The following is a 15,482-nucleotide window of genomic DNA, read 5'->3' on the forward strand; positions in this document are numbered from 1 at the left end:
AGCCTCATGCTGGGAAAGATTGAGGGCAAAAGAAGAAAGGAACAACAGAGAAGGAGGTGGCTGGATGGAGTCACCGAAGCAATAGGCGTGAGCTTAAATGGACTCCAGAGGATGATAGAGGACAGGAAGGCCTGGAGGAACGTTGTCCATGTGGTTGCAATAGGCTGGATACAACTTCGCAACTAATAACAACCGTCCTCCATCCCTTCTCTGCATTTACAAGCCTGGTCTGAATATCAGCTTGGGTGAAAAGGCAAAGAGCACAGAGCCTCTTTACGACCGGATGGGTGGATAAACGCAGTGGTCCAAGCAGTGCCCATCTATGTTAAGATGAGTGGTTAGTGATTGTTTTGCCCTCTGAAAATGCAAGTGGTATTGGGGAGGGTACGTGTTGTGGCTAAAGCAGAACCATGCTATTGCAATGGAAGCAGAATTAAGGGCATCACCAAGAGCCATGGTGGCGCAGTGGTTAGAATGCAGTATTGCAGGCGAACTCTGCCCACAGCAAGCAGTTCGATCCTGAGTAGCTCAATGATGTCCCAGATTACCAGGGAACAATATGCTGACTCTGTAAACTGCTTAGAAAGGGCTATAAAACACTATGAAACAGTACAGGTAGCCCTCAATTTACAACAGTTCCTATAGTGATCAAAGTTGCAACAGCACCGGAAAAAGGGACTTACGACCATTTTACACACTTATGACCATTGCAGCATGTGATCAAGATTCAGAAGCTTGGCATGTATTTTATGACGGTTGAAGTGTCCCGGGGTCCTGCAATCCCCCTTTTTGGGGGAAACTTCCAATAAGCAAAGTCAATGGGAAAGACAAATTCACTTAACAACCGTGTTCCAAACTCAGCAGCTGCAACGATCCGCTTAACGACTGGGGAAAAGGAAAAACCGTAACGTTGGGCAAAATGTTTCACTCAGCAACAGAAATGGGTTTCATTACGATCGTAAGTCAAGGACTTGCTTGCATATAAGTCTAAGTGCCATTGCTATGTAATTGGCCACTCAAAGAGACTGAGCTGGCAAAGTTGGGCTGCCCTGATGGTTTTTTTCTTTCCGCTGAATGCGACACATCCTGCAGAACCTACCAAAGATGAGCAAAATTGGGGAAGGGAAGAAGAGACAAAGGGTACCCACTCTTGCTGGCTTTCCTTAATTTGCCCGGGTTCAAAGAATAAGGCAAAGGCTTTTTTTTTTTTTTTTGAGGATGCAAACAGGGGCAGCAAACCTCAAGCCAATTTACTTTCTTTTTCCCAAGCCAGAGTTTTGCAGCCACTGTTGGCATCAGGTGGATGCCGCAGAAAAAAAAAAGAGATTCCCAGGACACGTTTCTCTCCGGACCGAGGAAGATGACCAGCCAGTCCCAGCAGAAAAAGTGTGGGGTTGAGTATCTCCATCTCTCTGCTTTTTTTATTCTCCTACATCATTCTCCGGTAACAGGGAAGGAAGCAGGGGGCACCTGGCAATCTGGAAGTTTTAGACGGGCATTATTAGGGGGTGGGGGGCTTTCCAAGCCAAACAGGGGTTCCCGCAGGAGGGGGGGCAGTCCACAAATTCAAGATGTTGGCCACAAAATGACCAAGGCATTATCCTCCAGATTGAAATGCATCAAAAACAGACTGAGCTTTGGTTACACCGCGGTGCCCGCCATCCTGACTTTTTTGACCTTATTCTGCAGAAAACACACACACACCTTGGTGACCAAGGTTGGAATAAGGCAGGCAATATCATTTTTATCAGGGACGCGGTGGCTCAGTGGCTAAGACGCTGAGCTTGTTGATAAGAAAGGTCGGTGGTTCGAATCCCTAGTGCTTCTTAACGGAGTGAGCTCCCATTCCTTGTCCCAGCTTCTGCCAACCTTCTAGCAGTTGGAAAGCACGTAAAAAAGGCAAGTAGAAAAATAGGAACCACCTTTGGTGGGAAGGTAACAGAATTCCCTGAGCCTTCAGCGTTTAGTCATGGCGGCCACATGACCAGACGGAGACGTCTTCGGACAGCGCTAGCTCTTCGGCTTTGAAATGGAGATGAGCACCGCCCCCTAGAGTCGGGAATGACTAGCGCATATGTGCAAGGGGAAGCTTTACCTTTTACTATCATTTTATCCACAGTTTTCAGCTAGGCCAGGGAGTGGGGGGGGGCGTCCCTTGTCTAACAGCCCTGCAGCCCCACCAGGGTCCCTGGATGTCTCCAGGAGGGGGGGAGGCGGGGGGGGGAGGGAGGACACCCACCTAATCCCCAGCCTGCCAAAAAAAAGAGGGGGGAGCTGCGGGGAGAGTGAGGGGGGGTGTTGGAGGAGGAGAGGCAGCAAGGGATCTGGAAAGCTGTACAGGTAGGAACTCGGCTGCCGCAAAGGAATGTGGAAATTCAACTAAGGCGGGCAGGCGAGTGCACCGAGCCAGCTGGCGAGGGCGCGGGGAAGGGGAAGAGGGAGCCAACGGCGGTCCGAGCGCCAGAGGCAAATAAAAACAGGGGCAGACCTCCGCTCAGGGCAAGGCAGGATCTCGGGGGGACCCCCACCCACCCACCCCCAGGGCCATCGCTCAACTAGGGGCGCCCTTCGGTCTGGAGCCGGGAGGAAAAGCTCGGCCAGAGGCGCCCACCCTCCTTTCCCAGCAGGGCGTCTCCTCCTCCCCTCCGCGGCTTCTGCAGGTTGATTCGGAGGCGCTCGGGGGTGGGTAAGGGGCGCGCAGGGGCGCGCAGGGGCGTAGGGGACCCCCCCCATTTCCCAAAGCAGCCCAGAGGACCCTAGGGCTGATCTCTCCCCCCCCCCTCCTCTGGGCGCACCTGCAGCCGGACGATCGGCTCAGCCACCGGCACCGTCCCCTGTCCCCCCACCCACCCCCCAAAATACCGACCCCCTTCCGTGGGTGCTATGTCATAAATGCCCCTCTCTCTCTGCCCCTCCCTTTGTTGGGGGGGGATGAACAGGAGACCTGCCGCTGTTGATTTCCATGGGGGGGGTTCTTCTTCCCCCTTTCCTAAAAAGGGAGGAGTGGGCTCCCTTTGCAAAGTTGCAAGCCGCTCCCGGAGCGCGTTTCTCTCGCAAGGAAGAGTCGCCGCCGGCTTGATCCGGCGGGGAAGCCGCGATGCCGCCCCCTGTCCATCCGTCCGTCCTACGGGATCGGAGCCCCGGCCCCTTTTTTCTTCCGAAGAAGCCCTTCGTGGCTGCGAGGCTCGGCGCCCTTGCGCGATAAGGGCAGGCAGGCAGGCAGGCAGGCGGCTGGATCGCGCGTAAACCTGGAGGCTGGGAAGCCGCGCGTTCCCAGTCTCTGCTGTGTGTGCGCGTGTGCGCGCGCGTGTGTCTCCCTGTCCTTGCTTCCAAATCCAAAGCAAACGCCGCTGCTTCCAGAGCCACCGGAGCCTTTAGGATCCCGTCCAGGGTTAGGAAGGCGCGCAACGCGCGCAACGCAGCCTCCCCCTCCTTTCCCAGAATCGATTTGCAAGCCTTAATCTTTGGGAAGTTCGGTGGATCTCCTCCGCAGGCACATTTCTCTCCCCCCCACTCTGCCTTTCCCCCAAGGGGGCGACCCTCCCTCTCCCACCAAACTCGGGTCGGTGGGTGGGGGAGAAACTCCGGGGCGTTCGCCTCTTTCCAAAGCCCGGCTTCTCTCCCCCCCCCGCCCCAATTCATTCCCTTTCCTTTCCTCTGCATAACTGGCCCCCCTCAAAAAAAAAAAGAAAAGAAATCCACGCGATCGGGCTTTGCAAAGAGCCCCGTCCAGGTACTCACCCTAATTTGACGTAGAGGACTCCGAAGCAGAGAAACACGTAGAAAATCCACTTGCGGGAGTTTCTGTGCATGTTCTAGGAAGGCGGGGGGTGAGCCATATAACACGAAATCGCGCGCCGGGACTTGCGGGGTGCAGGCAGGAGCCAAGGAAACGGCCTCGGCCGATTAAATCCCAGCCGGGAACCTCTGGGGAGCTGCTTCTCCGGCGGACCCGAGTGGAAGCCCCGCAGCTTTCCAGCAGCGCCGGCCCGTGCCAACCATGCTGACCTCCTCCCCTCTCCTCCCTTGCCTTCCCGAGCCGAGCCGAGCCGAGCCAAGAAGCCCTTCAAAGTTCGGGGCAAGCAAGACGAGGCGGCGGGGGCTGCTGGAGCTTCAAAGCCGGGCTGGCTTGGAGTTGAGGAGGTGGGGAGGGAGGAGGAGGAGGAGGACGGGGACTCCTGCAGGTAACACGCGCCGCCGCGTCTCTTGCGACCTGCGAGCTCCAGGTAGGGAAGATCTGGCGCGCGCGCGTCCCCGCGCCGCCGCGCGCTCCCGCCTGCGCCCGCCTCGCGCACCCTTCGCCCGCGGACACACCTCGCTCCCTTCCCTGCTTGGGTGAAAGAAAGAAAAAACTGCTCTCCTAGCAGTTCGGCTTCCCAGGCCTGAAGGGGCCACAGCTCAGAAGAGGGGGTGGGGTGGGGTGGGGGAACCAGCCCCCTCCTTTGAGATGGGCCAAATTTCCTTTGCAGCCCCCCCCCCACCGCCCCTGTGCGCCGGGACCCTTGGCCAAAAAGAGAAGGCCCACCCGCTTGGTTTGGAAAAAAAGAGAGAATATCATTTATATCTAGATTTCTGGTTTTTTCTTGGAAGACCTCTCACTCCTCATCCAAGAAGCTACTCCGCTTCAGCTTTTGCTCCCGGGGAGGAAAGCTATGGCAAATCTAGACAGCGTACTACTCTAAGGGCAGAAAGTGGAGCTAAAGAGCCTCCTGATGTGGGTGAAGAAGGAGAGTGCAAAAGTAGGCTTGAAAGTCAACATTAAGAAAATGAAGATCATGGCATCTGGCCTTCTCAATTCCTGGCAAATAGATGAGGAAGAAATGGAGGTAGTGACAGAGTTTATTTTCCTGGGCTCCAAGATCACCGCAGATGGGAACTAAAGCCAAGAAATTAAAAGACGCTTGCTCCTGGGGAGGAAAGCTATGGCAAATCTAGACAGCATACTAAAAAGCAGAGACATCACCCTGCCAACAAAAGTGCCTATAGCCAAGGCTATGGTTTTCCCAGTTGCAATGGATGGCTGTGAAAGTTGGACCATAAGAAAGGCTGAGTGCCAAAGAATTGAGGCCTTTGAACTATGATGCTGGAGAAGACTCCTGGGAGTCCCTTGGACTGCAAGGCGATCCAAATCAAACCGGTCAGTCCTAGAGGAGATCAACCCTGACTGTTCTTTTGAAGGCCAGATCCTGAAGAGGAAACTCAAATACTTTGGCCGTCTAATGAGAAGGAAGGACTTACTGGAGAAGAGCCTAATGCTGGGAAAGATTGAGGGCAAAAGAAGAAGGGGACAACAGAGGATAAATGAGGTGGCTGGATGGAGTCACCGAAGCAGTCGGTGTGAGCTTAAATGGACTCCAGAGGGTGGTAGAGGACAGGAAGGCCTGGAGGAACGTTGTCCATGGGGTTGTGATGGGTCAGACACAACTTAACAACTAACAACAATATCCATCCGCCATAAGTGGCTCTGGGCTCTACATACAGTCAAAATCACAGAAACCAAATACAGTAAGTAAGTTAGTAAGTAAGTAAGTAAAAGGAGCAACAAATTTCAATTTTTAAAAAATTGAAACCATAAAAATAATGGACGGGACAGGACCCTATCTGCCAAAAAGATAGCAGCTCCACCAATTTTCACAAAATCTTGCATAGCCTTAGGCTGGTTGTCTCTTGCACTCATTCACACACACACACACACCAGTAAACCTGATGGGACTTGCTCATGAGTAAGTGGCCAAAGGTTCAAGCGTAATTTGAGGGGAATTGGTAGGAGTGGATAAATTAAATGCATTTATTTCTTAAGCAGCATGGATGTCTTTCTTTATACATTTATAGAGAATTGCACGAGATAACTAGCCAGTTAAATTTGTGTCCAAATTGTGCTGGGATAAAGCACCACGTTTCCATATTTGTGTCCAAATTGCATCTCTTGTGTGTCTGTGTGTGTGTGAAAGGACAGCACTCCCATGGTTTATATAGCTATAGCTGGCCAAAATAACCCATATATCGTGGTTTGCAACCAAATGAGTTGTAAGCCAGATTCATAGTTAATATGTTTGGAAATCCAGCTTTTCCAACAGCAACTTATTGTTCAACAAACCATGATTTAGCAAACAATATCAGTGTGGTTTACAGTAGCTAAAAGCCTGTAACTAAACCAACTTCCTTTTTTGGAGGCATGTGAGGAGAATTAGAAAGCATGCCTTTAGAACTGCGTTTCCCACCACCACCACAACAGCTGAAGTAATATTAGTTCTAAAAAGGTTTCTCACAAACAAAGAGGAATCAGAATATTATAAGATGTGGGATAAATTTTATCGGTGATTGGAACAAAAAAAGAAAGCCCCAAAATAAGCAATGACTAAAATGTATAGAATGGAGATTAGAATTATGTATGAAATCATAACAGTGAAAATGTATAAGACAAAGACAAAGCAACATGGATGGAAATACGATATCCTTATATTTGTAAATACTGAATAGACCAATTGTAAATAAACATGGTGGTTATAATATTTAACTTTATATTCTGGTATGTATGGCAAAGACATATCCAGGACAGTTACACTGTGTCCAATGTTTTAATGTGTGTTTAATAAAAAAAACTTTTAAATAAAAAATAAATAAAAAGTATTTCACGCCTTCTCCTGGTTAATCAAATGCTTTTTTTTTTAATCCACTGAAAGGATTTTCCTGGAATATTGCAATTTAATAAATTAAAGGACCAAACATTGTGAATCCTCATCGTTATTCTAATCAAATAATAGCATTGCAGTGCCGCAAATTAGAATTATGAGATTGCAATCTCAGTTTCATGATTCAAAAATTGGAATTAAGATTGCTGGGAGAAATATCAACAACCTCAGATATGCAGATGATGCTACTCTAAAGACCCGCCTGATGTGGGTGAAGAAGGAGAGTGCAAAAGTTGGCTTGAAACTCAACATTAAGAAAACGAAGATCATGGCATCCAGCCTTCTCAATTCCTGGCAAATAAACGGGGAAGAAATGGCGGTAATGACAGATTATATTTTCTTGGGCTCCAAGATCACCAAAGATGGTGACTCCAGCTAAGAAATTAAAAGATGCTTGCTCCTGGGGAGGAAACCTATGGCAAATTTAGACAGCATACTAAAAAGCAGAGACATCACCCTGCCAACAAAAGTGTGTATAGTCAAGGCTTTGGTTTTCCCAGTTGCAATGGATGGCTGTGAAAGTTGGACCATAAGGAAGGCGGAGCGCGAAAGAATGGAGGCATTTGAACTATGGTGCTGGAGAAGACTCCTATGAGTCCCTTGGACTGCAAGGCGATCAAACCGGTCAGTCCTAGAGGAGATCAACCCTGACTGCTCTTTAGGAAGCCAGATCCTGAAGAGGAAACTCAAAGACTTTGGCCATCTAAGGAGAAAGAAGGACTCACTGGAGAAGAGCCTCATGCTGGGAAAGATTGAGGGCAAAAGAAGAAGGGGACGACAGAGAAGGAGGTGGCTGGGTGGAGTCACCGAAGCAGTAGGCGTGGGCTTAAATAGACTCCGTAGGATGGTAGAGGACAGGAAGGCCTGGAGGAACGTTGTCCATGGGGTTGCGATGGGTCGGACACGACTTCGCAACTAATAACAACAACAACAAATCATAGTTTCCCATTAGTCAGTTCTGAACTATGGAATTAATGATTGTGCACATATGTGGGGAAGAGGCATCTGCAGGAGGGGGAAATAATAAATAAAATCAAGATGGCAGCTGCACCCAATCAAAGTGCCCACTCCTTTTTTCAGAAGCCCAGTGATACACATTGGTAGAGAGAGAGCTTCGATCCCATGGAGCCAGCTGCTGTTTGGACTTCCGAAGCTTCTTTATGGATGTGTCTACTGGTCTACCTACTAACCGTTTTAGTCTTCTAGTCCTCGACGTATGACCACAACGAAGCCCAGAATTTATCTTGTTACGTGAGACACTTGTTACGAGAATTTTGCCTCATTGTACGACCTTTCCTGCCACGGCTGTTTTAAGTGAATCACTGCGGTTGATAAGTTGGCGACCCGGCTGGTAAACGAATCTGGTTTCCTCGTTGACTTTGCTTGTCAGAAGGTCACAAAAGAGGATCCCATGACTTTGGGGACACAGCAATGGTCATAAGTATGAGCCAGTTTGCCAAGCATCTGAATTGTGATCGCATAATCATGGGGGATGCTGAAAAACGGTGAAAAACGGTCATAAGTCACATTTTTCAGGGCTGTTGTAACTTTGAACTAAACCAGGGGTGTCCAAACTTGGCAACTTTAAGACTTGTGGACTTCAACTCCCAGAATTCTGGGAGTTGAAGTCCACAAGTCTTAAAGTTGCCATGTTTGGACACCCCTGAACTAAACAAATTGTTGTAAGTCGAGGATTTCCTGTATTATAATTATATACACAACAACATGAAGTCATTTCTTTATCTGGTGTTATCCTATATATATATATATGCATTGAGTTCTTCCTAAGTATCTGGGATGTTGAAATATATTGATCTTGAGGCCTTTTGCAATTGACACATGGACATTTTGGTTTTCTAAGTGTGGTCCAAGATTTTTTAATGTGGTCCCCAGTGTACCGATAACCCTTGGGACCATCTCGGTCAGTTTGCGCTACAATCTTTCAACTTCAGTGTTCAATTCTTATACTTTGTGATCTTCTCCAATTCTTTCATCTACTGTTCTACTACAATTGTATATACTACATATATATACATATATATATATGTATATATATACCTGACACGGGAAAAGACCCGAATACAACAAAACCAGCATACCTACACCCGTGAAAATCTACGAAAACAAATATATATATATAGATAGATAGATGATAGATGATAGATAGATAGATGATAGATAGATAGATAGATAGATAGATAGATAGATAGATAGATAGATAGATAGATAGATAGATAGATAGATATACCTCTACAACTATCTGGTTTGGCTCTGCAACCAAACAAGACAAACACAGATTTCAATGGATAATTAGAACTGCAGAAAAAACAATTACTACCAATCTGCCTTCCCTTGAGGACCTGTACACTGCAGGAGTCAAAAAGAGGGTTGTGAAAATATCTAAGGACACCTCACATCCTGGACATAAATTGTTTCACCTCCTACCCTCAAAACGACACTATAGGGCACTGCACACCAGAACAACTAGACACAAGGACAGTTTTTTTCCTCGAACGCCATCACTCTGCTTAACAACTAATTCCCACAACACTGTCAAATTATTTACTAAGTCTGTATTACTAATATTTTTCTCTTCCTTCCTAGTATCTATCTCTCCACACTTATGCTATAACCATGTTGCTTCTATCTTTCAAATGATATTATTACTTTTTATTTCCTAGTACAATTTGATAGCTTATTAGTAACCTTGACTATCACTTAGTTTTTGTATCTTTTTATTCTTGATTAATGCATTTTATTCTCTTATGTAAACGGAGAGTCTATGCACCAAAGACTAATTCCAATAAAGAATTCTATTACTGTACGTTCTATTATAATATTACATTATTCTATTCTATCCTCTGGTATTGCCACATCAATTATCCACACTTTCATCTTTTCAACCACTGTTAAATCTGACATGTCGTGTATTCAGTACATCCCACAATATTTTAACCTGCTCGTTTTCGACTACTTTTTCAATGTACAGTAAGTTCCCACCTATTATTCGTTACTGGCAACATGGTAATTTTTAGAAATGATTCCATCGAATCATTTGGGCGACTATGTTTTCAATCCATGTATGCAATCTTCTTACCCCAGCTGGAGTATATGTTCTACCGTTTCTTCTGCTTTTTCCCCACAATCTGCCCTTGGAATCTTTTGACGATTGCTGTTAATGACCTTAATCCCTAGATTAAAGGTGGTATTCAGGTTCTGGAGAACCAGTAGGGGAAATTTTGAGTAGTTCGGAGAACCGGCAAATAGGCTGGCCCCGCCCCCGCTGCCTCCCAGCTGATCTTCTTTTGTTGCCCTGAACAGGAGAATGGAGCTGGAAAGCAGGTTAGTGGGGTGGGGAGGGAATGGGGATTTTGCAGTAACCTTCCCCCAATAGTGTGTGGAGGGAATGGGGATTTTGCAGTATCCTTCCCCTGCCACGCCCATAAAGCTACACCACACCCACAAAGCCATACCCACAGAACCGGTAGCAAAAAAAATTGCATTTCTATTTCACCTCCTCTCCCCAATTCCATCTTGAGGCCCCACCAAGAAAAGGGCCTGCCTGCTTCTTCTAAATAAAAGGTTTTAAACCATCTGCTTTCTCGATGAACGAGGAAGCATCTTATCAATCAGCCGAAGTGGTTATAAGGTGCAATCTACAGCTATCCATCCCCACTTTGAAAGCCACCCAATAGCAATGTGTAAATAGAGTTGATGCTAATAAAGATAGTTCCCCTCTCTGGCTCCCTTCTTAATTTTCCAGGGATGCCCTGTGAAGTGGCTGTTCAGAGATAAGTGTGAATAGTGATAAAAACAAAGCAAAACCTGGAGCCGTGGCTGCTCTATTTACCCCCAGAGAGTGTTCTAAGAGGCTTCCCAAGAGCATGAAACAAACTCCTCGTCCCGACAAAAAAAACCCTTTTATTAATTTACTGTGAATTCTGCTCATTCACATCCAGCAAAGTCTTTCAAGGGAGGATTTACACTCACGGACCTTATCTGGCTTGGAGAGCTGCCAGGCCGATATCTGCAAAACTTGGCAAGGAGTCTCGGAGGAGTCACGAACCAATGAAGCGAACTAATTGTCTCCTGCAAACTCCACTCCCCTTTCGCTCCTCTTTTATTTCCTCTGGGAGGGGTCATTCACTGTCCACTTGTGGCCTTATTCCCAAGTTGACCGCTGTTCTTTAGCTGTTCCCTTCGTCTGGCAACTCTGCGCATGCACACACTGGGAACAAGCTCCAGCTGTTCGTCTGCCTCCCTGATGTCTGCCTCCGAAGGCAGCTGATAACTGTCAGACAGCCCTGGCCCCCTCTCTGCCTCTGACACAGAGCCCTCATCAGAGCCTTCCCCAGACTCCAGGACTGGCCCAGGTTCTCCCTCCCCCCCAACCTCCTCACTGTCTTGATCTTTGGGCAGGCCACAACAGAGACCTTCAAGATGGCACTTCTTGCAGGCACCGGTTGCACCATCTAGCTTCAGGGCATAAGTGACCACAGCAAAAATGTTGATCTGCTTTCCTCCAGACAGCTGTAAGTTGCAATCGGAAACATTAAACGTACCCTCTTCGCAGACATGGAGATAAAGAGGGAGTTAAAACTTCCTTCCCGGAGCATCTTCTTTGTTTTCAAGTTTCTCTAGGAGGAATTGAGGTCATAGAGTTGTCCTTGAAGGCAACATTGTTCACACATGGTTGCCATCTTTGACATGGCTGGTTTGTTCTCCACCAACAAGCAACTCATGGAGGGCAGAAATCATCCTGAAATTTGCAGGCCCTTTTAACGAGCAAAAAAAGGGCATGCATAGCCTTTAGGAGGCTTATAGAGTGCTCCTGGGGGCTGGGGGGGGTTGGGCAAAATTGAGCAAAACACAGCCTGTTTTTTGCTCATATCTACCCTCCCCAGTACCCAGGAGCACTCTAGAAGCCTCCTAAAGGCTATGCCCAGTCATTTTGGTGAAGGGGACGGGGTTTCAGGAGGCAAAAAATGCTGTATTCGGTGTATAAGAGGCACCCAGATTTTCAGCCTCCTTTTTGAGGGAAAAAGGTGTGTCTTATACTCCGAAAAATATGGTATGTTGATTGAAGACCAGGAGGTAGGGATGGAAAGCCATCAAATGATGCTACGTGTCTTCTCCAGGATTCAAACCCTCTTGAACAAAATCAGTTAATGGAATCATGGAGTCTGTTTGGTATATCAGCTTGATTCAATCTGCAGAACCATTTGACTTGAAACCTTCATTGGCATAATTCATTTAGGTCAATTCAGTTCAGCTGGGATTCGTACTGAGCCAAGCAGTTCAAATCACTGGGGATGCGGAGGGGTGGAAGAGGGGTGTTTTTTGGACACGCACCAGAGCAATGGAACTTTTGAATCGGATCAATTCCATGTGACTGTTTGAAGTGGTTCAGTTGTTCAGTTTTGACAAATCAATTCAGAATAAACTAGAATTCTACATTGGCCAAGTGCAATTGGACACACAAGGAATTTGTCTTTGGTGCCTAAGCTCGCAGGGTACAGACAGAAATATAAAATACATTCATCAAGAATCACAAGATGCAATCCTTAGTGATAGTCATAGGGTACAAATAAGCAATCAAATCATATTAGGAAACAATATCAATATAAATCGTGAGGATACAAGCAACAAAGTTACCGTCCTACAGTCATAAGTGGGAGGAGATGGGCGATAGGAACGATGAGAAGACTAATAGTAATGCAGACTTAGTGAATAGTTTGACAGTGTTGGGGGAATTATTTGTTTAGCAGAGTGATGGCGTTCGGAGTAAAACTGTCCTTGTGTCTAGTTGTTCTGGTGTGCAGTGCCCTATAGCGTCGTTTTGAGGGTAGGAGTTGAAACAATTTATGTCCAGGATGTGAGGTGTCCTTAGATATTTTCACAGCCCACTTTTTGACTCATGCAGTATACAGGTCCTCAATGGAAGGCAGGTTGGCAGTCATGGTTTTTCCTGCAGTTCTAATCAGGACTCTCCAAAGGAAATATTCATACACACATACAGAAACACACACAACACAGACCACCCCTGCCACAACTCTGCTGGGGAGTTGGATCCAAGCGATCAGGTAGACTGCAAGAAAGGGCAAGACCTGCATATTGTTGAATCCATGAATGAAAGACAGGTTAGGTAGCTGGGCAATTCTTCCAAGAGGCATTTTGCTGGAATAAAAATCCACGCAAAATGACTCCTTTTTTGAATCTGCTTCATGAGGCAGTACAACCTCCCGGCCTCCCCGGGTGGAAGAAAATGTAGTGAGGCTTCGCTTTGCTTCTTTCCTTTCTTCCCCTTCGGGAAAGTGCCAAGGAGGCCTCCGAAGAGGGATGGAGCCAAGCCACACCAGCCCCAGTGCCTCAGCCATAAGAAATGCAGCTAATCCTGCAAAGGCTTGTGATGGTTGCAGAGATCTGCAGCATTTCTTCAGTTCCTCTTTACAGGAGCTGGTGACTTAGCCCCAGATTTGCTCAAGGCTTTCTTATCAGGTTGGGAGAAACCATCTTTCACCCTGGAATTTCAATACAAGCATTACTCTTTGCCCCGGGGAACTTTGTGCCTTCAAAATCTTCCACTTCAATGAAATAGGATATGATAGTAGAAACTCAGATTTTGGGCATGCTCTTACAAGTGATTCTTCTTCTTCTTCTTCTTCTTCTTCTTCTTCTTCTTCTTCTTCTTCTTCTTCTTCTTCTTCTTCTTCTTCTTCTTCTTCTCCTTCTCCTTCTCCTTCTCCTTCTCCTTCTCCCTCCCTTTCTTTCTTCTTCCTTCCTTCCTTCTTCTTTTTCTTCTTCCTTCTTCCTTTTTCTTCTTTCTTCTGTCTTTTCCTTCTTTTTTCTTTCTTCTTCTTTTCCTTCTTTTTCTCCCTTCCGTACTTCCTTCCTTCTTCCTTCCTTCTTCTTCCTTCTTCCTTTTTCTTCTTTCTTCTTCCTTTGCCTTTTTCTTTCTTCTTCTTCCTTCTTTCTTTTTTTCTTTTTTTCTTCTTTCTTCTTCTACTTCCTCCTCCTCCTCCTCCTCCCTTTTCCCTCCCCCTCTTCCATTTACCTACAGACCTAAGAATTTCTAGTCCCAAACCAACTTAGCTTTCAGAGTTCCCAGTCTGACAACTGGATGTTATCTCCTGCTCAGTAATTTCCCTTTTCCAAATATTCTGTTGCCATCCAAGGTGAGCTAGAATCTGAAGGCAGGTGGTGGCCATAGAATGGACCACTGGGCAGGCAGTTGTATTAGATAGTCTTCAAGATCTATTCCACCCTTTATATTCTAGGCAGGAGAGGTGTTGGGGCCATTCAGTGCGTTAGTCAGGAGTGTTATCCAAGTAATGGAAGATTTTTTTTAAAAAAAAATTGTTACATATTTTAACTTCTTTTATTAACAAATGTTGTCTGGATTTTTTCTCCCCATTACATCTTCTATTATGTATTTACATCATATTTTCATTTTATATTTCAGTCATCTTACTTTCATTCCATATTCTCCCGCTTAATTTTAATTTCTTCTTACTATATAAACATTATCATGATTTGCCTCTCCAAATGAATCAAATTTAACATACCATTTCCATTTATTAGTCTGTTTTACTATTAATAACATATATCCTCCAACTTAATTTTATATAGCAAGCATTTCATTTAATTAGTTATCCACAAGTAATAATATTAATCTATTTCCCTCACATCATATTGAATATATACCGTTGGCTATCTTTACCAAATTCCACTCTATTCTACTAGTAAATCCTTTTCTTTCTTTCTTCCTTTCAACCATTTTCTCTTCATTTCTCAGGAACTTCACTTCTCTTATATTCTCTTCTCTCCACCCATTTACCTGGTTTTTTTTCAAGTAATAAAAGAAATTTGATTGGGACTATGGGAGTAAGGACCTCCAACAAAGGACATCTGAGGGGGATTGACTCAAGATAGTCAGACAAATGGCTATCCAACACCTTCTTAAAGACTTCCAATGTTGGGGCATTCACAACTTCTGGAGGCAAGCTGTTCCACTGATTAATTTTTCTAACTATCAGGAAATTTCTCCTCAGTTCTAAGTTGCTTCTCTCCTTGATTGGTTTCCACCCATTTGCTTCTTCTCCTGCCCTCAGGTGCCTTGGAGAATAGCTTGACTCCCTCTTCTTTGTGGCAACCCCTGAGATATAGGAACACTGCTATCATGTCTCCCCTAGTCCTTCTTTTAATTAAACTAGACATACCCAGTTCCTGCAACCATTCTTCATATGTTTTAGCCTCCAGTCCCCTAATCATCTTTGTTGCTCTTCCCTGCACTCTTTCTAGAGTCTCCACATCTTTTCTACATCGTGGCAACCAAAACTGAATGCCGTATTCCAAGTGTGGCCTTACCAAGGCATTATAAAGCGGTATTAACACTTCACGTGATCTTGATTCTATCCCTCTATTTATGCAGCCTAGAACTGTGTTGGCTTTTTTGGCAGCTGCTGCACATGGCTGGCTCATATTTAAATGGTTGTCCACTAGGATTCTAAGATCCCTCTCGCAGTTACTACTATTGAGCAAGGTGCCACCTCTACTGTACCTGTCCTGTCTAACACCCACAAAAAGTCCTCACTGACTTTTTGTGGGTGTTGATGTCATGCTACAACTCTCTATTTTGGACCTAAATAGCATGCCTTGCACATCTCTAAAACATGGTTAAACCACATCTGCAATAGGAGAATGATCTTTCTGCATGTGGTGATAACTGAGCCATGAAATGCAGATCTCCAGACCGACATCTCTGGCCTCCTCAGCTATTCTGTGATATGT

At 45.9% G+C, this 15,482-nt stretch overlaps 1 protein-coding gene across 1 annotated transcript in view; it reads right to left on the reverse strand.

Moving 5' to 3' along the window:
* The window catches only part of WNT7B (Wnt family member 7B), a 149,806-nt gene extending 145,594 nt beyond the window's left edge, over window positions 1-4,212 (reverse strand). The window contains exon 1 of the mRNA XM_081958020.1: window positions 3,742-4,212. Coding sequence (XP_081814146.1) covers window positions 3,742-3,812 — 71 coding nt within the window. The 5' untranslated portion in view covers window positions 3,813-4,212. The remainder of the gene's footprint in view (window positions 1-3,741) is intronic.
* Window positions 4,213-15,482: the final 11,270 nt, after the last annotated feature.

The sequence above is a fragment of the Natrix helvetica genome, assembly GCF_964273705.1.
Source record: "Natrix helvetica genome assembly, chromosome: 6".
NCBI lineage: Eukaryota > Metazoa > Chordata > Lepidosauria > Squamata > Natricidae > Natrix > Natrix helvetica.